Source organism: Chiloscyllium punctatum, chromosome 9 (genome assembly GCF_047496795.1).
Source record: "Chiloscyllium punctatum isolate Juve2018m chromosome 9, sChiPun1.3, whole genome shotgun sequence".
In the NCBI taxonomy this organism is placed as follows: domain Eukaryota; kingdom Metazoa; phylum Chordata; class Chondrichthyes; order Orectolobiformes; family Hemiscylliidae; genus Chiloscyllium; species Chiloscyllium punctatum.
This window is the reverse complement of record NC_092747.1, coordinates 23,940,364-23,964,079: the sequence shown is the minus strand read 5'-3', so window position 1 is coordinate 23,964,079 and position 23,716 is coordinate 23,940,364. Positions and strand designations below refer to the sequence as shown.

General features: G+C 42.5%; 1 protein-coding gene across 1 annotated transcript in view; it reads left to right on the top strand.

The window, feature by feature from the left end:
* mgat4a (alpha-1,3-mannosyl-glycoprotein 4-beta-N-acetylglucosaminyltransferase A) overlaps nucleotides 1-23,716 on the top strand; it is a 269,718-nt gene that overhangs the window by 150,595 nt on the left and 95,407 nt on the right. Inside the window, exons 4-6 of the mRNA XM_072577031.1 lie at nucleotides 9,236-9,369; nucleotides 15,803-15,849; nucleotides 16,602-16,715. Coding sequence (XP_072433132.1) covers nucleotides 9,236-9,369; nucleotides 15,803-15,849; nucleotides 16,602-16,715 — 295 coding nt within the window. The remainder of the gene's footprint in view (nucleotides 1-9,235; nucleotides 9,370-15,802; nucleotides 15,850-16,601; nucleotides 16,716-23,716) is intronic.

Sequence of the window (23,716 nt, the reverse complement as noted above, 5' to 3'; positions counted from 1 at the left end):
TAACTGCAGTTATTTGCCAAGGGTGTGAGAAAAATACAATGGGTGCACTTTCCTTTCTGTGGAGTTGGTGAAGGAAATGGCAAGAAGGAAATATAATGGGGAAGTTGGACTGTGAAAGAAATTCCCCCTCTTCTGGACACCTCAGCAATTACCTGCTGGCCAATAAACTCTATTTTTTCTTTTTGTGTGTGTAGGTGTAGGACACAGTGAAGAATAACAAGTCCATAAATCTTTATTCATGGCAGAAGGAAAACTCCTGAGTGGCCAGTGACAAACAATGTCCTTCTTGTCAAAGGGCAATGCTGGGTGGTCAAAAAAGTGAAAGGGAGGGCAGGGATTAAATCAAAATAGAGTCGGAGGGAGAAATAAAACACTCCATACTCTGCAGTGCCCACCTCTCCCTGAAAACCTCGAGGGTATTGGTAGACACCAGGGAACAACACAAGGGACACCTGGGGGCCAATAAAGCCTAGTCAGGACCAGCAATTAGGGCCCCTAAAGTGGTTGATTATGTAAGAGCTTTAGCTCATCACTGGTCTGATTAATTGCCTCCCCAATAGATGGGAAAGGTGCATCCAACGAGATGCTGCCTGGGCTGCTGTGCTCTTCCAGCACCACTAATCCAGTTAAACTAATAGTTAATCTAACTCTACACCCCTTCAACTACACCTCATCCCATTTTAGACACCCCCTCACTCAACATGATTTTATACATGTTCACAGGCTCTGCCCTATCTCAGCCACCAGCCTGACCCTCCACAGACCCAACATTACCTCCCAGACCTGAAACTGCCAGTTTGATACCCCCAAACCCTGCTGACTGGAACCTCCCAGTCCTGACAAAAAGAAACAAAAAAAAATAGATGGGAAAGGTGATTGATTTCATGGCTGGGACTGAGGGAGGGGGGTGTGGGGATGGGGGGATGGATGGTTGCGAGGACCTCCAGCTATCTAAATGTGGTGCCAATCAGGTATGAATGGGGTGGCTACTGAAAACCACCTCCAACCCCCCTCCTCCATGTCTCCTGCCCCTTGAGACCCGAGAGGATCTCCTGAGGTCTCGGCGTCCACCAACAATCTCAGGGACCCAGCAGGTTGGCAGCTGTTGGAAAGGCAGAGCTTCAATGTTGAGGCCTGTGTTTCAGTGAGAAGCTTACGGGAGGATATGAGACAAGGACAGGAGAGTGGCTTTCAGTAGCCAACTTCCTTGAAACAATATGTAGAAAGTCCAATGAGGGAAGGGGCCAGATAGACCTTGTATTGGGGAATGAGCCTGATCAGGTAGGGATAGACAGTGGCCTAGTGGTATTATTGCGAGACTATTAATCTAGAAACTCAGTTGATGTTCTGGGGACCTGGGTTTGAATCCCACCATGGCAAATGGTGGAATTTGAATTGCAGAATAATCTGAAAATAAAAGTTCAATGATCATGAAACCATTGTCGAGGAAAAACCCATCTGGTTCATTAATGCCCTTTAGGTCTAGCCTGTGTGTGACTCAAGACCCACAGCAATGTGGTTGACTCTTAACTGCCCTTTGGGCAATTAGAGATGAACAGTAAATGCTGATCCAGCCAGTGATGCCCTCATCCCATATCTTACAACATGGGGTAAACCTCCTGCTTAATTTAAAACCAGCAGCACAGAAAAGATTTATCCTGTGCAGTAATCTGTAATAATTTGAGTGGCCAAGGACGACTAAAAATAAAATTAACAACTTTATTTCTTCAAATCCTTCCTATCGGAAGGATGTTGTGAAAAACTTGAAAAGGTTCAGAAAAGATTTACAAGGATGTTGCCAGGGTTGGAGGATCTGAGCTACAGGGAGAGGCTGTTTTCCCTGGAGCGTCGAAGGCTGAGGGGTGACCTTATAGGGGTTTACAAAATTCTGAGGGGCATGGATAGGGTAAATAGACAAAATCTTTTCCCTGGGGTCGGGGAGTCCAGAATGAAAGGGCATAGGTTTGGGGTGAAAGGGGAAAGATATAAAAGGGACCTAAGGGGCAACTTTTTCACCCAGAGGGTGGTACGTGTATTGAATGAGCTGCCAGAGGAAGTGGTGGAGGCTGGTACAATTGCAACATTTAAAAGGCATTTGGATGGGTACATGAATAGGAAGGATTTGGAGGGATATGGGCCAGGTGCTGGCAGGTGGGACTAGATTGGGTTGGAATATCTGGTCGGCATGGACGGGTTGGGCCAAAGGGTCTGTTTCCATGCTGTACATCTCTATGACTCTACGACTCTTAAGTATAACAGAGAATAATTAACTAACCACTATTTACAATTTCTTTGTCTAACCTATCTTGTACCTTTCCCTCAATAATATTAGTCCAATAAAACTTCCAATAAAGATTCACAAAACAACTCTTCTTATCTCAAAACCAGGCAACTGTAGATTCTTGTCTTTGGATCTTCCTGTGTCTTTTTTTCTCCTTGTTAGGAATTTCTGTGTCACAGGTTACTGATCGAAAAGGTACTTTTATCAGAGATGTTTTTTCAAGCAGTCAGGTACATGTTAGGCTTGACAGTTCTCCTCTCAACTGTTCAATTTTCCCTGGCCTTGTACACCAGAGCATTGGATTGTGTCATTGGCTTTTAAGATTGTTAATATACTCAATTCAAACTTGATTGTAAATTGTTTTTTTTTGTGTATAATTTAAACTGATTGGCTGAATTCAAATTTGTTTTTGTCTCCAGGCAATGAACTAATCGAGTTGTTCAACCTAGTGTTACATACATTGTTGCCTTATTGAGAACACTTGGTGCTGTGTCCAGTAGTTCTGCTGCTTTTAACTCTTTTAAAGGTACACCCACATCTTCATAACACATGAATGAAAAAGTAATCAAAATTTCAGTGGGGGAGCATTTTGGAAAAAGTGATCATAATTTTAAGATCAGTGTTAATAAATTTTAAGATAGTTATGGATAAGAATAAGAATGGTCCTCAGGTGCAAGTTAAATTTGGGGAAGACTAATTACAACAGTATCAGGCAGGAACTGGAGAAATTAGATAGGGGATGACTGTATGAGATTAAATCCGCATGTGACATATGGGAGTCTTTTAAAGGCCAGTCAATCAGAATTAGGACCAGCATGTTGCTGTGAGGATAAAAGCTAAGGATGGCAAGATTTGGAAACCTTGTATGACAAGAAATATTGGAAGTTTAATGAAAAAGGCAAAGGAAGTGCATATAAGGTTTAGCAGAGTGAAATCAGCCAAGGTCCTTAAGGAGCAGAAAAGAAACTTAAAACAAGGAATTAGGAAGGCTGAAAGGGGCTGTGACACATTCTTAGCAAGTAGGATTAAGGAGTATCCCAAAGCATTTTATATGTATATTAGGAGCAAGGAAAAAGAATAGGTTCACTCAAAGACAAAGGAGAGAATTTATGCCTGAAGCCAGAGGAAGGGTATAAGGTTTTTAATGAGTGTTTCACATTGGTATTCACCAAGGAGAAGGACATGGATGATGGCAAGATTAGGTAGGGTTACTCAAGAGCATGTTGATATTGAGGAGGAGGAGGGGCTGGGTATCTTGAAAAACCTAGAGCTGTTGGTATTATAAAAGACAAAAAATTAAATATGCATCCAGTTTTACTGAGCGGCAGTAGAGTTGCTCAAAGTTCTAGTCATTTTTGAGGTGCAATTTTGGGCTTGTCATCTTGAACCACAATTGGATAAGATGGCTCAAAAGTTGGACAGCCTTCATCAATCAGGGCATTGAGTATAAAAGTTGGCAAGTCACGTTGGCAGCTGTATAAGACTTTAGATTAGATTAGATTACTTACAGTGTGGAAACAGGCCCTTCGACCCAACAAGTCCACACCGCCCCGCCGAAGCGTACCCACCCATACCCCTACATCTACATCTACATCGACATCGACCCCTTACCTAACACTACGGGCAATTTAGCATGGCCAATTCACCTGACCTGCACATCTTTGGACTGTGGGAGGAAACCGGAGCACCCGGAGGAAACCCACGCAGACACGGGGAGAACGTGCAAACTCCACACAGTCAGTCGCCTGAGGCGGGAATTGAACCCGGATCGCCGGCGCTGTGAGGCAGCAGTGCTAACCACTGTGCCACCGTGCCGCCCACGTCAAGCCACGTTTGGAGTATTGAGTGCAATTTCGGTCACCACATGAAAGGAAGAACATGGAGGCTGTGGAGAGGGTGCAAAAAAGGAAAATGTATTCACTATTCAATATAGGTTCTCTGTTTTTTGTATATTTTTAACCCTGGGCCTTTGACTTTTAAAGCAATTTTCATTTAATTAAAATATTAAATAAACTGTAGTAGGTTGGAATTTGAGATGGTCACTTCAAGGCAGGGTGTTTATTTGAGGAAACAAAGTGGGAACTGACACTCTGCTTAGATCGAGGGAGGTTTCTGAAGGTGAACTGGAGCTACAAATAAAAGTTAGCTTGGAAACATGTGGAAGTCACAGGGGGATGGCTGGAGAGTCAGGAAGACCTCTGCATTACCTCTTTTAAAGTCCTGCCCATCCTCTGCCACTCAGGCAATTCGCTGGACAGCTATTGGATCAAGGACCCTTTGGGTGAAAATGGAGTAGTGCCGACAAATCAGAGATCTGCAACTCTTTACCCATTCGGTGATGGTGGTGGATGATACAGGATAGGAGGCATGGGGGCAAAAAAGTTCAATAGCAAGGGCAGGGAGGGTGGAGGGGGTGGGGGGAACATGACTCCCTCACCTTCTCTTCAGTTCGACAGTGAAAGCCTTGGAACAAACAACTCCTCCTACTGCATTTGCATGTCACAATCACCGTATGGTGAGGTAAACTTAAACTGTTATTTGTCCACATAACAGTCCTCATTGGCAACAGGCTAGTAAGGCAGTCCAAGGATCTTCCTACTGCAGAATTAATTAGGGCCCCTACCTGTTGTTCCTCTGCCTAGTTAAATGCCTTCCCTCTCCCAACACCATCACCAATCTCACTGAGTGGCAGGGCACCAGCGTATGCCCATTATCTCACTCACCTTATACCCACTGTCTGACTCATCTTACGCTGAGTATAGTGTGTTGCTGGCATGGCTAACCTTGCAAATCAAAAGGAACCTGCTCCAAGTTGATGTGTGAAGGAGGCTGAAAGCACTAAACCATCAGGGGATATTTAATTAGTGGAAATTAGCATAAATGAAAGGTAGAGGCCATGGAGAGTTCCAAACATCACTGAATCTCAGAATAGTGACTTTGCCCTTTGTGTTTGCTTTCTCCAGACAACCCAAAACAGGACGAGTAATTGGGGCCGTTTAAAAAAAAAAGTTTCTATTCTATAGTAAAAAAATTCTTTGATTCTGTGTCACACATCTTTGAGCCACTGTGCTTGAAAGACCTTCCGGTGCCCAGTTAGCACGCTGATTCCTATTAACACAGCTTGAAAGCAACAATTTTCTTGCAGTGTCTAAAATGTTAATGCTCATTTGGAGTCTGTTCAGGGAGATTTAAAACAAACAGCTTCAATCTAACAATGTAACGGGCACTTGTCCAAAACGTTGATAGTCTTTTTACTTATCTGCTTCTGTGTGGTATCATTACCTCGATCCCTACTAACTGAAAACAATGGGGCCTAACTTCAGCATATTAAATTCAGTCGGCTCTTTCTCTAGTCTCTCAAATGTGCGTAGACCTCATTTCTCTCAGGCCTATTGGTAGGCCACCTTGCAGAATTAGTTAAAAAGGAGAGGGTGCTTGCACTGAGAAGCCAGCAGGTCAGCTGAAATAAGGCTTAATGTGGACCACGGAGAAGCAGGCATATATCTCCGGGTTCTGTGTCAAAACAGGGACTGCATCCCACCCCCCCCCCCCATGCTCACCCTTTCTACCTTTGCACTCTAAAGTTGCCAGAGTCTTACTGGACTGGAGGGCTGCTCTTACATTAGAGGGCTAGTGGTGGTACCTTAACCTGAGTGTTACTACACTTGAGGTGAGGGGAGAGGTTGAGAAGGAGAGTCCTTCATGGAAATCTCAGCCCTTTTGGGAATTAAACCCACTTTATTGGCATCACTTAGCATCATTATCCATCCAACTGAGCTAATCAATCCCTTGCACTCTACTGTGTATCCATACCAGTTGAAATATGCAAAGTGACAAAGTTGCATTGATTGTTGGCTGCCAGTTACCACAATTCGGGTGAGGTCTAAGAACCAAAATAGGACAGTCTTTGGATATCTCTGAGTATCAGATGGTTTCAAGTGATGAATGAAGTTGGATCCCATTGTCTTCACAGTCTAGAATCTTTTACAGAGGAGTAATAACCTATCAACATAGCTTCCAGCTGTAGATGGTGTCAGAAAAACTGCTCTCCTGAAACTTGCTCTATGATAAGTTAGCATCTTGCCACATAATGAGGGTTGACTTGTGTAAGTGCTGCACTGTCTCACATACAGAAGCAATAATTCACCATTTCATGTAGGAGTAGACCAGACTTTTTCAGGTGTTACATTGTGAGCTCTGAGATCACAACCAATCGATCAAATCAAAGCTGTGTTCTCCTGCCACGTCCAATCATGAATGGCGGTTAACTCACTGGAGGAGGAGGAGGCTCCACATACATCCCCGTCTCTAAGGATGAAGGAGCTGGCAGGCCAGAGATTTATAAAAATAAAGGCTATTGTGTTTCCATTCATATTCAACCAGAAGTGCCAACATTCATCCTTGCATACTCCTGTTGTACTCAGTATCACAGATGGCAATTTTCAAAATCCCTCCATGTGGCAGCACCAAACAGCTTCCCAGCACTGACTCCGACAAAGGCTTTGGACGCTGACAACATTCCCATAACATGAAGACTTGTGCTCCAGAACTAGCTGCCCTCTTTAACCAAGCTATCCCTGCACAGAGACAATACTGGCACTGAACCAAAACAATGTGGAAAATTGCCAGGTATGTCCTGTCCACAAAGAGCCGAACGAATCCAATGCAGTCAATTACTGCCTATTAGTCTGTTTTTGATGATCATCAAATGCTGGGAGGAAAACTGGGGTTCGTGAAAATCAGGGAAAATTGTTTGGAGTCACAGTTAGCACAAGCGAGGATAGTTATAGTTGTTGGAGATCAGTCATCTTAACCACAGAGTATCTCTGCAGGAGCTTCTCGGGATAATGTTTTAGGCCTAACTGTCCACAAACCCTTTTATTAAGGACCTTCCTTTAATTCTGAAAATCAAAAGTAGAGGTGTTCACTGATGATTGTACAGTGTTCAGCAACATTCAGAACTCCTCAAATACCGTCCGAACCTGCATGCAGCAAGAACTCAATTTCATTCAGACTTGGGCTGATAAGTGACTAGTGAAGTTGGTGCCACATAAATATCAGGCAATAACTGTCTCCAACAAGAGAGAATGTAACCAGTTCTCTTAGTGATTCAGAATCACTAAGAGTCAACATCCTGGGAGTTACTGTTGACCAGAATCTTGACCATATAAGTACTGTGGCTAAGAATTCGGGAGTGAGTAACTCTCCTCCCTTGTCTCCAGAACCTGTTGACCATCTAAAAGGTATAAGCCAATTGTTTTGTCAAATACTCCCCTCTTACCTGGAAGAGTGCAACTTCAGTAACACGCAAGAAACTATCCAGACAAACCACATCCACTCTCTTAAAAATTCACTCGTCCACTAGTAGCGCACAGTGGCAGCAAGGTGTACCATCTGCAAGTTGAATTGCAGCAACTCCCCAAGCCATCTTGAACCCACTTCCCTTGACTCATAACCACCTAGAATAACAAAAGCAGCAAATGCACAGAAGTGTCACCTGCAAGTTATCCTCCAGGTCACATACTATCATGACTCAGGACTATATCCTTCACAATCACTAGGTCAACACACTAATTCCCTCCCTAATAGCTCAGGAGATGCACCACGTGGACTGCGATTCAAAGTTACACACCACTACCTTTTGAAGAGAAATTAGGTACATGCAACAAATCCTGGCCTTGCCAGCAGCAACTGCATTTTACAAATTAACAAAAAACATCTCAGTTAACTGCACTGTGTAGGCATATTTACCTCTGTCGCAGAGCACCAGAAATAGAGGAGATGAGTATTGAATTGGCCACTGTTGCCATTCAAGTGAAGACTCAAGGTACAACAGATTTCAGTCTTCCCCAGTGTGGCTGAGGACAACATAGAAGTGGCAGGTATTGTATTGCAAAGCTGACTAGAACCATGTAGGTAATGGAGCAGCTTTGGGGATGATCATTTTGCACTGATCACCCAGCTTCTGTCTTCTCCATAACCATGGCATCAGTAACTGATTCATTTAAATTTCTGCTCAGTGCTTACACCTCAAGATATTCATCGTGGGTAATGCTGCTGCTGCTGTAAGCAAAAGGGAAATGTCCCAGGTTTTTTTCATAATCAGAAACACAGTTACATAACACTTGCTGGCCCACAGACAGGATCTGAACAACATGCAGACTTAAGCTGCCATGGACTGTAGCAGAGGAATTCTGAAAGGGGGAGCACACTACGGAGGTGTCAATGAACAGGCCAACCTTCAGATGGCTGGGAACAAGCAGAGTAGCAGGTAATGACAAGGTGACACAAGAGGAAAAACATTGCCACAGATTTGAATGGCTTGTTTCCATACTACAACAGTCGAAGATTCTGCAACAATAAGCTGGTGACCGTAAATATTTCAAGGTTACAAGTGGGACACTTTATATTTCACAGCCACAACTTGATTTGCTTGACTGGCTCTGAGTGTTATCTTGATAGAACAGTGCTAAAAGTTTGTGTTCAGTGACTATTGTCACACTGCTATGATCTTTTAACTGTGGGTTGGGCTGGGATATTGCTAATGTGAGAGGTTAGACATTAATAAATGCTGCATTCGTCACTGTATTTTAGGCTATTATTAAGCAACTGCGAATTGTTCAAATAGGTTATGCCTATAACCCCACCCAACACCCAGTAACATTTTGTTTAAAGTACTTAGTCATATTCATTGCTAATCATGACTCTGGCAGTTATTTTCTTTTGAATGAGTATTTATGCTAATTACCTTTAACCATCTATTAATATAGTGAAGGAAAGCTCAAGGGCATTACAAAAGTAAAACTCTTGGCAGGATTTGCAGTGAAAACCCAACTTTACTCTCTGTTTCAACGTTGTATTTTTCATTCTCCCTGCATTAAATTTTCTTTTGCAATGTGGTTTAACTTTGGGGGACCATTTTTGTTTCATTATCTGTCAATTCTTTTGTTCTAGTGTCCCTAGTTTTGGGGATTCCAACCGTGAAGAGAAAAGTTAAGTCCTATCTTGCAGAAACACTTCACTCATTAATAGATAAGCTGTCTCCTGAAGAGAAACTAGATTGCGTTATCGTGGTGTTCGTAGGAGAGGTAAGAATATTGTGTGTTTGATTAATTGTTACATTTGGCCCTCTGTTTTAATGAAGTTTCTTATGTATGAGAATGTTTCCATTTGTGTTTCTTCATGATAGATACCACTGAAATATTTTCCTCTCCATCTAAACCCTTGACACTATGGTAGTCCCAGTCTATATTTGGAAAGTTAAAATCCCTTACCAAAACCACCCTATTATTCTTACCTATAACTGAGATCTCCTTACACATTTGTTTCTCAATTTTCCACTGACAATTTGGGGGGGGGGGGGGGAGGAGGGCGGAGAGATGCAGTCTATCATACAATGCCAATACTGTGATCATCCCCTTCTTCTTTTTCAGTTTGACCTAAATGACTTCACTGATCATATTCTCAGGAATATTCTCCCTAAGTACAGCAGTAACATTATCCCTTATCAAAAACGCTACCCCCGCCTTGAACCCCCCCCCGCCATTTGTATCCTATGGGAAGGATAAACCCCCTAATAGTCAGTGGGAAATTGAAAAACAAATTTGTAAGGACATCTCAGTTATCTGTAAGAATAATAGGATGGTTATGGTAGGGGATTTTAACTTTCCAAACATAGACTGGGACTGCCATAGTGTTAAGGGTTTAAATGGAGAGGAATTTGTTAAGCATATATAAGAAAACTTTCTGATTCAGTATGTGAATGTACTTACTAGAGAAGGTGCAAAACTTGACTTAGTCTTGGGGAATAAGGCAGGGCAGGTGACTGAGGTGTCAAGTGGGGGAGCACTTTGGGGCCAGCGATCATAATTCTATTGGTTTTAAAATAGTGATGGAAAAGGAAAGCCCGGATCTAAAAGTTGAAGTTCTAAATTGGAAGGAGGCCAATTTTGACGATGTTAGGCAAGAACTTTCAAAAGTTGTGGATGTTCGCAGGTTAAAGGGACAGCTGGAAAATGGGAAGCCTCTAAAAATGAGAGAACGTGAGTCCAGAGACAGTATATTCCTGTTAGGGGAAAGGCAAAGCTGGTAGGTGTTGGGAATGCTAGATGATAGGGAAATTGAGGTTTTGGTCAAGAAAAAGAAGGAAGCATATGTCAGGTCTAGACAGCAGCGATTGAGTGAATCCTTAGAGTATAAAGGCAGTAGGAGTTTCCTTGAGAGGGAAATCAGGTGGGCAAAAAGGGGGCATGATTTAGCTTTGGCAAATAGGGTTAAGGAGAATTCAAAAGGATTTTAGAAATATATTAAAGACAAAAGGGTAACTAGGGAGAGAATAGAGCCCCTCAAAGATCAGCAAGGCAGCCTATGTGTGGATTTGCAAGAGATGGAGGAGATACCAAACAATTATTTTGCATCAGTGTTTACTGTGGAGAAGGACATGGAAGATATAGGATGTGGGGAAATAGATGGCGACATTTTGAAAAATGTCCATATTACAGAGGAGGAAATGCTGAATGTCTTAAAATGCATAAAGGTCAATCAATCCCCAGGATCTGATCAGGTGTACCCTAGAACTTTGTGGGAAGCTAGGGAAGTGATTGCTGGGCCCTTTGTTGAGAGATTTGTGTCATCAATAGTCATAGATGAGGTGCCGGAAGACTGGAGGTCAGTTAACGTGCTGTTACTATTTAAGAAAGGTGGTAAGGACATGCCGGGGAACTATAGACCGGTGAGCCTGATGTCAGTGGTGGGCAAGTTGTTGAAGGGAATCCTGAGGGACAGGATGTACATGTATTTAGAACGACAATGACTGATTTAGAGATAGTTAATGTGGCTTTTTGCATGGGAAATCATGTCTCACAAATTTGAGTTTTTTGAAGAAGTAACAAAGAGGATTGATGGAGGCAAGCAGTAGACATGATGTATATGTACTTCAGTAAGGCATTCTACAAGATTCCTCATGGTAGACTCGTTAACAAAGTAAGATCATGTGGAATATAGGGATATCTAACTGTTTGGAGTGAGAACTGGCTCTAAGGTAGAAGACAGAGGGTGGCAGTGGAGTGTTGCCTTTTAGGTTGGAGGCTTGTGACCAGTGGTGTGCCACAAAGATTCGTCTTTTGTATAAATGATTTGGATGTGAACACAGGAGGTATAGTTAGGAAGTTTGCAGATGACACCAAAGTTGGTGGTGTAGTGGACATTGAAGTAGGTTACCTCAGAGTACGATGGGACCTCAACCACGTGAGTTAATGGGCCAAAGAGTGGCAGATGGAGTTTAATTTAGATAAATGTGAGGTGCTGCACTTTGGAAAGCAAATCAGGGCAGAACTTATATACTTAATTGTAAGGTCCTGGGGAGTGTTGCTGAACAAAGAGACCTCTGACTGTAGGTTCATAGTTCCTTGAAAGTGGAGATGCAGGTTGAAAGGATAGTGACGAAAGTGTTTTAGTATACTTTCCTTAATTGGTCAGAGCATTGAGTATAGGAATTGGGAGGTCATGTTGTGGCTGTACAGGAAATTGGTTAGGCCACTTTTGGAATATTGTGTGCAATTCTGGTCTCCCTCCTATCAGAAGGATGTTGTGAAATTTGAATGGGTTCAGAAAAGATTTACAAGGACATTGCCAGGGTTGAAGGGTTTGAGCTATAGGGAGAAGTTGAATAGGCTGGGGCTGTTTTCCCTGGACCTCGGAGGCTGAGGAGTGACCTTATAGAGGTTTATAAAATCATGAGAGGCTTGAATAGGTTAATTAGATAGACAAAGTTTTTTCCCTGGTGTGGGGGATCCAGAACTAGAGGACATAGGTTTAGGGTGAGAGGGGAAACATTAAAAGGGACCTCAAGGGCAACGTTTTCATGCAGAGGGTAATGCGTGTGTGGAATGGGCTGCCAGAGGAAGTGGTGGAGGCTGGTACAATTACAACATTTAAAAGGCATCTGGTTGGGTGTATGAATAGGAAGGGTTTAAGGGGACATGTGCAATTGCTGGCAAATGAGACTAGATTAATTTAGGATATCTTGTCAGCATGGACGAGTTGGACAGAAAAGTCTGTTTCCGTGCTGTACATCTCTATGACTCTCAATAAAACCAGTTCTGTGTTTTTGTTGCCACTTTATGCAGTATCCATATCTATTCGTCAAATGTTCCTGACTTGTCCCGGCCATGTTTTAGAATTCTTAAATGAAATAAACACATATCCTATTTACTGAGAGTTGGCTACACATCCTGGGAGCCATGTCAACGTTATCAAGGGGGCAGCACAGTGGCTCAGTGGTTAGCATTGCTGCCTCACACTGCCAGTGACTCAGGTTAGATTCTACCCTCAACTGACTGTCTGTGTGGAGTTTGCACCTTCTCCCCCACATGTGCTCCAGTTCCTTCCCACAGTCCAAAAGTGTGTAGGTCAGGTGGATTGGTCATGCTTCATTGCCTATAATGTCCAGGGATGTGCAGGCTGGGTGGGTTAGCCATGAGGAGAATGCGGGGATAGTGTGGGTCTGGGTGGGATGGTCTTTGGAGAGTTGGTGTGGATTTAGTGGGTCGAATGGCCTGCTTCCACACAGAAGGGATTCTAAGATGGTTTATATCAGTTGGTCTGTAAAGGAATGGGTTTTGTGCTTCATTATCTTTCAGACTGTTGGTTCTGAGTTGTCCCAGACATACAGGTAAGAAGAAAGAGAAATTTGGAAGAATTCAAATTCAACCATCTTAATATTTCCCCTCTTCTGCAAGTTCTGCAAACTTTTAACAGTTACCATCGAATTTGGCCGTTTAAAAAGATAATATATTTAATTAGGTAGTACTGAAAGTATTTTAAACATGTTTAAAGCAGTCCTCCTCTGTACTTTCTTCCAAGCTTCCTGAAATTATAGTGAAGCCCCACCAATGATGTTGGCTCCAATGTGGGTTACAATGACAACCGGTTTTGCTTCACCTTATCCCTCTGCATCCCTTCACGTCATCAGTTCATCAATTGAGTTCTCCTTGGTCAACCTGCTAGTTTTCATGCCCAGATTTGCATCTTATCCTGTCTACACATCAAAGAATGGAATTACATTCTAGTTTTAATGGTCTACACTTCCTCAGCTCTTCCTCCCAATTCCTGATACTGGAATCTTCTTGGTGCTGGAGAATTTCTTTGCTCCCGCCTCACTTTATTGAATTCCATTTAAATAATCTGGAGGAATCCTGCAATCTAGACTACTGCTCACACATACAAAGTCAATGCAATGCAAAAATGCCCAGGACATTGGTTAGGCCACTATTTGGAATATTGCGTGCAGTTCTGGCCTCCTTCCTATCAGAAAGATGTTGTGAAATTTGTGAATCTTTTCTGAACCCTTTCAAGGACGTTGCCAGGGTTGGAGGATTTGAGCTATAGGGAGAGGCTGAACAGGCTGGGGCTGTTTTCCCTGGAGCGTCGGAGGCTGAGGGGTGGACCTTATAGAGGTTTACAAAATTATGAGGGGCATGGATAGGGTAAATAGACAAAGTCTTTTCCCTGGGTTTGGGGAGTCCAGAACGAGGGAGCATAGGTTTAGGGTGAGAGGGGAAGGATATAAAAGAGACCTACAGGGCAACTATTTCACACAGAGGGTGGTACGTGTATGGAATGATCTGCCAGAGGAAGTGGTGGAGGCTGGTACATTTGCAACATTTAAGAGGCATTTGGATGGGTATATGAATAGGAAGGGTTTGGAGGGCTATAGGCCAGGTGCAGGCAGGTAGGTCTAGATTGAGTTGGGATACCTGGTCGGCATTGACCAGTTGGACCGAAGGGTCTGTTTCCATGTTGAGCATCTCTATGACTCTATGACTCTACGACTCTATGTCCTGCTTTGTATTTTACTAGAGGTTTAAAATGAAACTGAACAGAATCTCTCACCATTTCCACACAATCCAACTTTACTGCTGAACCTATTTATGGTCACTGCCCAAATCTGTTTGCTCGAAGCCTAACTTGGCACTAATTAAATCCACTGAGTGTTTCAAGCCATTCTAATCGCCCCTTAGCAACCAACTTAATTAAGAAATATGCTATTTCTCCAGTTCAGCCTGCTAGTCCTGACTTTGAGATGACAGGACACTAGCCACGTTTCCTTTTCCATGTTATTCTCTCCCCATCCCTACGTACACTTTTTTTTCATGTTCAAACTGCTCTGTTGCATAGCAGTACACATCATTTCCTGCTCAGCTCTTCCACCAGACCAATGGACTGAAGTTGATCCTCTCCCTGGAGATTTGCTCTATCTCTGTTGTGACACTTAACCACCTGGAGGGGTTTGCAGCAGCTCTTACGGTACAGGAAATTTTAGGAAAGGCAGGGTATGATAAATATAATAGGTTTATTGATGGAATTACAAAGAGAGACTGAGAAAATGGGTGAGTAACAAGAAGCAAGGAAGGAACAGGAGAAACAGCTGGAAGCTGTGGAGATTGGTGACAATGCCAGGCTGAAGAAAAGATGAACAGTAAGACGCTGGCAGATCAAAGTCTACCGTTTGAAAAAGGATGACAATATACAGGAAACCGGTGGAGATAGCTGGTTGGCAAGAATGTTCAGAATGCTAATTGTAAAGGGAGAGAAGGCAGTTAGCATGAATGAGAAGCTTTTGGAATAGACAGCTGCAAAGTACAAGGCATGAGAACTGTAATTCTGTTCAGGAATTCAGATAGACTTCATGAACCATACGAATAAGGCCTCAAGCAGTTTATTAATGCTGTTTGAAACCAGCAATTTTTGCAGCTTTCAGACAGCCGCTGAGGTATATTTCATACACTGTGCTAAGATATATTTAAACCAGTTACTGGCCGCTGCTACATCTGCAACACAGGGAGATCTTTATATCAGACAGGAAAGTGATTTCTGACATTAGTTTATAATGTGATAAAAAGAGAATTGTAGCAAGAATGAATTTTGCAACTTGTTGCTGTCAATTACAATGGGATGGAAGTTTTCTACCATTGCATAAATTTTCTGTAAAACACCTTCTTAAATTTAAAATGTCCTTGTTCTGATTCTTTACTGTAACATATCAAGCAATTGTATTTGAAGTGTACTTGCTGCCAGGCACTCCAAATGCCATTTGAGATTTGGTGCGCAAGTGTTATATTTTTATGATTGCTCTTTTCCTTTTAGATGAATGAAACAGTTTTAAAAATTATCTCAGTCCTGCATCTGGAAGAATACTGCATTTTTGTAATGTGCAGTTTGTCATTCTTTGCTTCATTTATATCTCAATTTATTTTGGAATTATGCAGTGATCAATACCTGGTTCACAACAAATAGTCTGTTTCCTTTAAACAATAGACCAGTGTCAGTGTACCATGCTGGGGGTGTTTTCATTCTTGCACAGTTGTAGAAGTGGTTGTCTGAGGGGAACAAGTTACCTTCCTTCAGTATAGCGAGCTTGAAAATGAAACCCACAAGGCAGTGAAGAAAAGAAGCAACAGGTAGATCTTACAAATTTATAAGTTTCCATCACAATAGATTTTGCTTTTTTTTTCCCAACAGACTGATCTCGATCACGTTCATAGTGTCCTGGAAAGCCTGGAGAAAGAGTAAGTTAAATTAGATTTGAAGCAGTATCATAAAATTGCATTTCAGCTCATAATCAGTTATGCCTGAATATGCTACAGAGAGTGGCTAAATTATTTAACTGATGCATTTCTGAATATCTATCCCCTGTTTGCTTCCATTGTTATGAAAACACTGTTCTTTTGTTAATAAAAATGAACCCTGAAAGGTGTCAGTTGAACATGCAGTGAATATCAAAGATAAATTTTTTTTTGAAAATTGCTTTAATGTGCAACGTTTAAATTCAGTTGATTGTGTTTTCTGATACATGATACTTTGGAATGGAAGAGAGGAAATCCTAAGCACAAATCGTGTGGTAGATTTCATTTGAAATGACCATTAAAAAGGCTATGGCCTTGTTTAAATAACTTTGTCATAAAACTTGTCATATGCAACATGTTTGCTAAAATGATCATCTGGTGGTAGTAAGTTCAATTTGTTTATTTATAGCAGTACTTAATCTAAAATGTTCACATTTCATTTTCTTTTTATGTTAAGCACCAGCCAGCATTTAAATCACAGTCAATGTGCCCCTGTTTGGCAACATAGAGATTAAGAAGATTTGGTTCAGGCAAACAAATTTATCTTTAAATTTCTGTGACTCCTCTGTGTTGGGCATATTGTTTCCAAATCAGCTTGAATTCGATTTATCTTTTTAGTCTGAAGCACTGAACTATAAAAAATCTTTGCACAAGTGTCTTAATTCTATAGAAACATTGTTTTGATTTGTCGACAGATTTACCATAGAAATCAATTCAGGGTTAATAGAAGTCATATCACCTCCTATCACTTACTACCCAGACTTGACAAGCCTGAGGGAAACCTTTGGAGATTCAAAAGAACGTGTCAGGTAAGCCCTGCTATGAAATATGGGAAATATATTAGAATATTCTTGGTCTTCAGTATATTTACAGAGTCAGCTGAGCTAAGGAAACCATCCCCCTTATTTAAGAGAAATCTTATTGTAGCTTCATCTTGCCAGAAGGCTGCAAGAGAAAGCAAGACCTTGTGACCTTGCATCATTTTCTGTGACGTAAACTTCCCATTAACATAGTACACAGCTAGAATTAACCCCTTGTCCTCATCTGTCAAAACATCGACGAGTCCCAAGTAGCCACAATGACATTGCCTTTGATTAATGTTTATCGACGTGGACCTGGAAGAAAATGTGGATAACAACAGCAACATTGGGAAGCCAGCCTGATTGTGTGAGCTGATGGAACATTGCCAAGATCCTCCTAGCACAGAATAGGCCCTTCAAGGGCGAAGTCTGGAAGATCCCTGGAGATAGTTTTCCAGCAGTTGACCTTCAGGGAGACCTATGAGGTCTTCTACCCTCAACCCTTCCCCTCTAACTGGAGCCATAGCCATTGGAAGGTCACAGCTGCAGCCTGTGACTATCCCTTGGAGAGATTTCCCCTTCAAATAGCTGACCTAGCAGCTGAAAGCAGTGCTGATTTTATTAAATCAAATATCTTGAAAGAGGGTGCCTAAGGATGGAGGTGCCCTAGCAGTCACCTGACCCCCCCTCCCCCCGCTGTGGCAGTGCCTCTACCACTACGTCTGCCATCCTTCTGAGACTATGGGCCCATTGATTGGGCTCACAAACTGAGAGACCCATCTCAGTTGGATGGTGCACCTGGAGGTGACCTCTTTAATTGGACATCACTGGAAAGATCACTAGGCAGGCAGCCTGACATCCATTACAGTGTCAGGACTTGGAAATGATTTCCAACTTCAATCAATATTCTTTCAATTGGCACATGATTTTCCCCAATGTCATCAAACTGCAAGTTCACACAGAAGTGCAAAAACTCACTTTAGCGCTCAAGTTTCATTTCAGATTCAATAATGAAGCATGCACAAAAAATGCTATTGAGATATCTCCCACCATTCATGTTCCTCGCCTTGTGTAAATTGCAAATCATTCTCTTTAGGTGTAGTTGTAAAACATACAAGGTGGGGAAAAGTGTTTTAGCATGTAATCTCCATTTTGTTTGATTTGAATAAATACCTGGTATTATTTTAATTAAAGGTATGAGGATTGTAACAGTTTTGAATCTTCTAAAATTACTTAACAATATTAACTAGATGTTATAAATCTATTCAAAATTATAGAAATCACATTTGGTTGTTCTTAAATTACTCTCTCCTGTCTGGATACAGAATTGGCTGGCCCATAGAAGACAAAGGGCAGTAGTAGATGGAAAGAATTTAGCCTGGAGCTCGGTGATCAGTGGTGTTCTGCAGGGATTGGTTCTGGGATCTCTGTTCTTTGTGATTGTTATAAATGACTTGGATGAGGAAGTGGAAGGGTGGGTTAGTAAGTTTGCCAATGACATGAAGGTTGGTGGAGTGGTGGATAGTGTGGAGGGCTGTTGCAGGTTGCAACTGGACATTGACAGGATACAGAACTGAGCTGAGAAGTGGCAGATGGAATTCAACCTGGAAAAGTGTGAAGTGATTCATTTTGGAAGGTGGAATTTGAATGCAGAATACAGGGTTAAAGGCAGGATTCTTGGCAGTGTGGAGCAACAAAGGTACCTTGGGTTCCAATCCATAGATCTCTCAAAGTTACCATCCAAATTGACAGTTTTTAAGAAGGTGAATGATGTGTTGGCTTTCATTAGTGGGGAGATTGAGTTTAAGAGCTACCAGGTTATGCTGCAGCTCTATAGAGTCCTGGTTAGATCACACTTGGAATATTGTGCTCAGTTCTGGAGGCCTCTTTATAGGAAGGATGTGCAAACTTTAGAGAGGGCACAGAGGAGATTAACCATGATGCTGCCTGGAATGGAGGGCATGTCTTATGAAGAAAGGTTGAGGGAGCTAGGGCTTTTCACACTGGAGTGAAGAAGGATGAGAGGTGACTTGATAGAGGTGTACAAGATGATGAGAGGCATAGATAGAGTGGATAGCCAGAAACTTTTTCCCAGGGTGGAAATGGCTATCACATGGGGGCATAATTTTAATATGATTGGAAGAAGTTTTAGGAGAGATGTCAAAGGTAAGTTCTTTACGCAGAGTGTGGTGGGTGCGTGGAATGCACTGCCAGCGGTGGTAGTAGAGTAAGGTACATTAGGGACATTTAAGTGACTCTTGGATAGGCACATGGAAGATAGTACAATGAAGTGTATGTAGGGTTGTTTGATCTTAGAGTAGGATGAAAGGTCTGCACAACATCAAGGGCCGAAGGGCCTGTACTAAGCTGTACTGTTCTATATTTGAACAGATATGGAATTTGCCATTACATTTTAGACAGTCGCTCTTAAAATATCAGGGTTTATTGCATGACTTTGGTTAAAACAGAAAGATTACTTTGATTTCCTGTTGAACTTTGTTTCAAGTTCAATACCAAAAGCATATGTGCATGGTACAAGTTTGCAGTTTAGAATCACATCTAGAATTAAAACATCAGCTTGATGATAAAAACTGGATATTTGAATTCTTTTATTATGTTGGAATGGCTAAGGCTCCAATGGTTGGGAGTCAAGTTGAGCTCAATGTGATAACTGGGTTGGATTTCTTCCAGGGCAAATTGTTTGGTTAACTTGGGGCACAGGCTTTCTGTCAGGTCATCTAAGCTCCTGGCAACACTGTTAAGTTAGCTAGGTTTTTCACAAGGAAAAGGTGAACTTCAATTACCTTAACTTGGCTTCGTGCAGAAAACAGAAAAAGCTAACTGCCAAAAGGCATCCATTTCTCTTAGATTATAAAAGCAAGCTTGAAGCAACACCCGAGGCACCATTGTGGAAGTGTCCAGTTATGTACAAAAATGTTGGATAATGAATTTTGTTCTTTAAGAAAAAGACCATTGACATAGCTACATTTCTTTTGTAAATTCAGATAGGTTGAGTCTTCAGAATTATCTCAAGTTCTTTGTCTTTTTTTTAAAGCAACTGGTATGGCACATATCCAGGGTAGGTGGAACTTGATGACAATTTCTAATCAAACTGGTCAGTAATGTTGTGACACATTTCTGGAATAAATGGGACTTGACCCCTAGCTCAGAGGTAGGGACAGTGCCACTGCACTACACGAGCTCTGCTTTAGTTATTTATGTGCTAAAATCAAAGCATTCAGTAAGGTTTTGATCTAATTAAATTATACATTAAATTGTTAGAGTACCAGGTCTAATTAGCTTAGATAATAGACTTAGCAACCCACACAGTTGAGTTGAGTTTTAGCAACAGTGTAGCTGCCAAATAGAGGGTTCTTGTGGTAGTGTCCCTACCTCTGAACCAGGGGGCCTGGCACCAAGTCACACGTGCTCCAGACGTGTGCAGTAACATCTCTGAAGTTTTTGATTAATAATATCTATATGCCAAATAGAAGGATGGTGCAGCGCAGATGCAATGTCCCTACTTCTGGACCAGGAGACCCAGGTTCCACCTGCTCCGAGGTGAGTGATCGCAACTTCAAACAGACAGATTAGTAAAGAAAATATACCCAAACAGATGATGCTGCCATGGAATACCCTTGTGGACCAGCTCTTCTAACATTTTGGTCAGTGTCATGAGAAGCACGTCTTTGAAAGAACAACCTCTAACCACCACACTTTTATATTTTCAATGTGAAAATGAGACGTTTGCTATAATTGGATCTGTGGCTTCATTTAAATATCTCAACGGGGTGAATGCTGGGATCTCACTACAATAGTATCTCCAGCTTACCAGTGCCTGGCTGGTAAGGGTGGCAATTAACATTGAGACCCAGATCCAGCAGAATGCTCGATGGCTACCAGATGTACTCTGCTCCAGCTACAGTTGCTCAGCATCAAGGGCAAGGCAAGGGTGACAATGAGGGACTTTGACATCATTCTCATGCCCTTTCCACTCTGGGAGATAGGACAGTGCCAGGAGGCAGCCAGAAGGGGGAGGAACAATAACTGGACACCCCCAGAAGGCTGCTTCTGCAGGTGCCCTTACCCATGTCTGTGATCCCAAAGCATGGAGCAGTTCAAACCGATAAAGATGGACCTACATCTGGACAGGAGACTTCCAGCAGGGTCTCTGCCCTCTAGGCTGTAAGACACCAGGATATGACTACACAAGTCTTCCAAGTCAACAGGGTCCAATCACAGAGAAGGCTCCCTCCATCCTGGACCTGTGCCTGGACTCAGTGGCAGGCAAAGGCTGAAGGAAACTTACACAAGTGCCACATTGTTGCAAATTAGCTATTCACTTTGTCCATATATTCTCACGTCCACTGTCACATTGTTGGCAATTACTTTCTTTTTGCTACAGGTTTAGCCACACCCATGTGTGAGCTGAGAAGCGTTGTCTGAACCACCAAGCAATACTCCTCTCTCTCATCTTTGATGTCAGCCTCAGGACTGTCAGGGATCCATAAATCTTAATGTTGAATACTGTAGCCGAAGCATTGTACATGAATGTGAAGGACATTGATGCCAAAGGCAAGATCCAGGGAATATGTCAGGGCCTGCGCACATTCTTAACATTTACACCTGCCTTAGGGATGAGATTACAGAATCACTGATGATCCCAAAAGGGTAGTATTGATCCTCTGTATGAACCTTTCAAGGAAGTACAGTGACAACCAAGGTTGTGAGCTGTTCAGCAAGAAGCTCACCTCTCCACATCCCCCTCAGCATTGCAGTCTGAAATAAAAAGCTGCACAAAGCTGCCTCTGTCCGGTTAAAAGCTGTCACAGTAAATGTTAAAGCATATCAAGGCAATGCTTCAGTCTCTGTTCAGTGAAGCATTGTAGGGCAACAGGTGAAGGAAGATTCAAAGAGAGCTTTTTTGGGATTTATGTCAGGCTGGTTGTCATGCAGTACTGGACAACGCACAACTCATGTCATTTCTTTGAGTGTTTTCAGGCTTTCACAGCGTTAGCACCATGCCACCATGCACCATGCTGTGTCTCACGACTGCCTCTTTCTTAACGGTGATGTAGGCCAGGGTATGTGTGTGGTCACTTTATATCTGTTTATATGGTTCGTAACATTGACACATTAACATGGATAATATAGCCCTTCATCTGCAACACAAAAAGTGAAGAACAACAAATTAATAAAGTCAGGCATTTTCTTTACACTAAGCAGGGGGGTTGCCTGCCCGATGAGCAACTTGGAAACTCAAATGGTCAAGCCATGTCAGAACCCAGTTCCATCATCCTGCAAGTGGGTGACAATCAGGTTGTCTCTGGTCTCTGCGCAATGTTGCTTTCTTTGGTCATATTGCCCACTTTGGGAGGGCCTGCTGTGGTGTCGGGAGAGGGGAGACCATCAGCTAAATCCTGGTGAGCTTCCACCAGGCTCCCATCTCAACCCATTGCCTCCTGGGCCTTGGCATGAAAATGTACTTCTTGTCAACAGTGCCCCATTATTGACCCATTGTCTTCCTGGCTACGTAGATATAATGACAGCCACCATGAACTCAACATTGGCCTCAGCCTATTCATTGGCTACTACAAGTAATATACCACCATAGGCTCTGATGAAAATCTGATGAAGAGTCATCTAGATTTGAAACATTAGCTTGCTCTCTCTCTCCGTGAATGTTGCCTGAACCACTGTGACCTCCAAAATTCTTTGTTTTCAGTACAGATTTCAGCTTCTGCAGTAATTTGCTCCTATATTGTGCGACCATAGGTTGCCTCCTGGTTTTAGCCATGGCAATGTGACTTCCACATAAGCAGAAAGGGCCACTGAATATGATAATGGCACAGTCCAATAAGATAGCTTAATTACAGTGAATTCATAAGTTACTAACAATTAATAACCAAGGTTTAATGATGCTGGTCCTTTTTTTTTGAGGTATTTTAGGTGTTGGACATGATTTCCTTGAATTCCAGGATCAGCGATTACTCTTTTATATGCAATTACATTGTTTTGGAACTTTGGGGGACAAAAGATCAAAACAACAGCACTAGGTAGTGACCACATGGTCAGAGAAAGAAACCTATACTGCTGTCTGACGCAGCAGGGAATCTGCACAGTTACTGCCTTTGCTTTTGAGTTCAAGTATTGCTGGGTATCGGAATGTTTTGAAGAAAAATGTTCAAACAGCAAAATTCACAGCTGACCATGGAGGAACCTGTATAGGAGAGCTCACAGCACAGGAACAGATAAGTGCATAGTTTTTAAGTGTATTCTTGCTGCGAATCTACAATAGTGAGTAGAGTGGGTTCTTTCTTGATTATGTGTTTTACTGAGATCTGCCTCTTGATTAAACTTTAAAAATATAAACCACAACCATTAAGTTAGCCTGGAGCAGTGTTTTTTTTGTGTGTTGAGAATGTGGTGCTGGAAAGGCAGAGCAGATCAGGCAGCATCCGTGGAGCAGGAGAATCAATATTTTGGGCATAAGCCCTTCATCAGGAATGAGGCTTGTGGGCTGGGGGTGCTGAGAGATGAATAGGACAGGGGGTGGGATTGGGGACAAGGTAGGTGAGAATGCAACAGGCAGATGAAGGTGAGGGCAAAGGCGATAGGTCAAAGAGGAGGGTGGATGGGAAAGGTGATGGACAGGTCGCGAGGGCGGTGCCGAGTTGCAGGCTTGGGACTGGGATAATGTGGGGGGAGGGAAAATGAGGAAACTGGTGAAATTAACATTGATCCTGTGTGGTTGCAGGGTCCTAAGGTGGAATATGAGGTATTCTTCCTCCAGGCATTGGGTGGTAAGGGTTTAGTGATGGAGGAGGCCCAAGACCTGCATGTCCTTGGTGGAGTGGGAGGGGAAGCTAAAGTGTTTGGCCATGGGGCAGTGAGGTTGGTTTGTGGGGATGTCCCAGACAACCAGTAGACGTCCTGTCTCCCCAATGTAGAGGAGACCGCAACGGGTGTAACGGATACAGTAGATGATATTGATGGAGGTACAGGTAAAT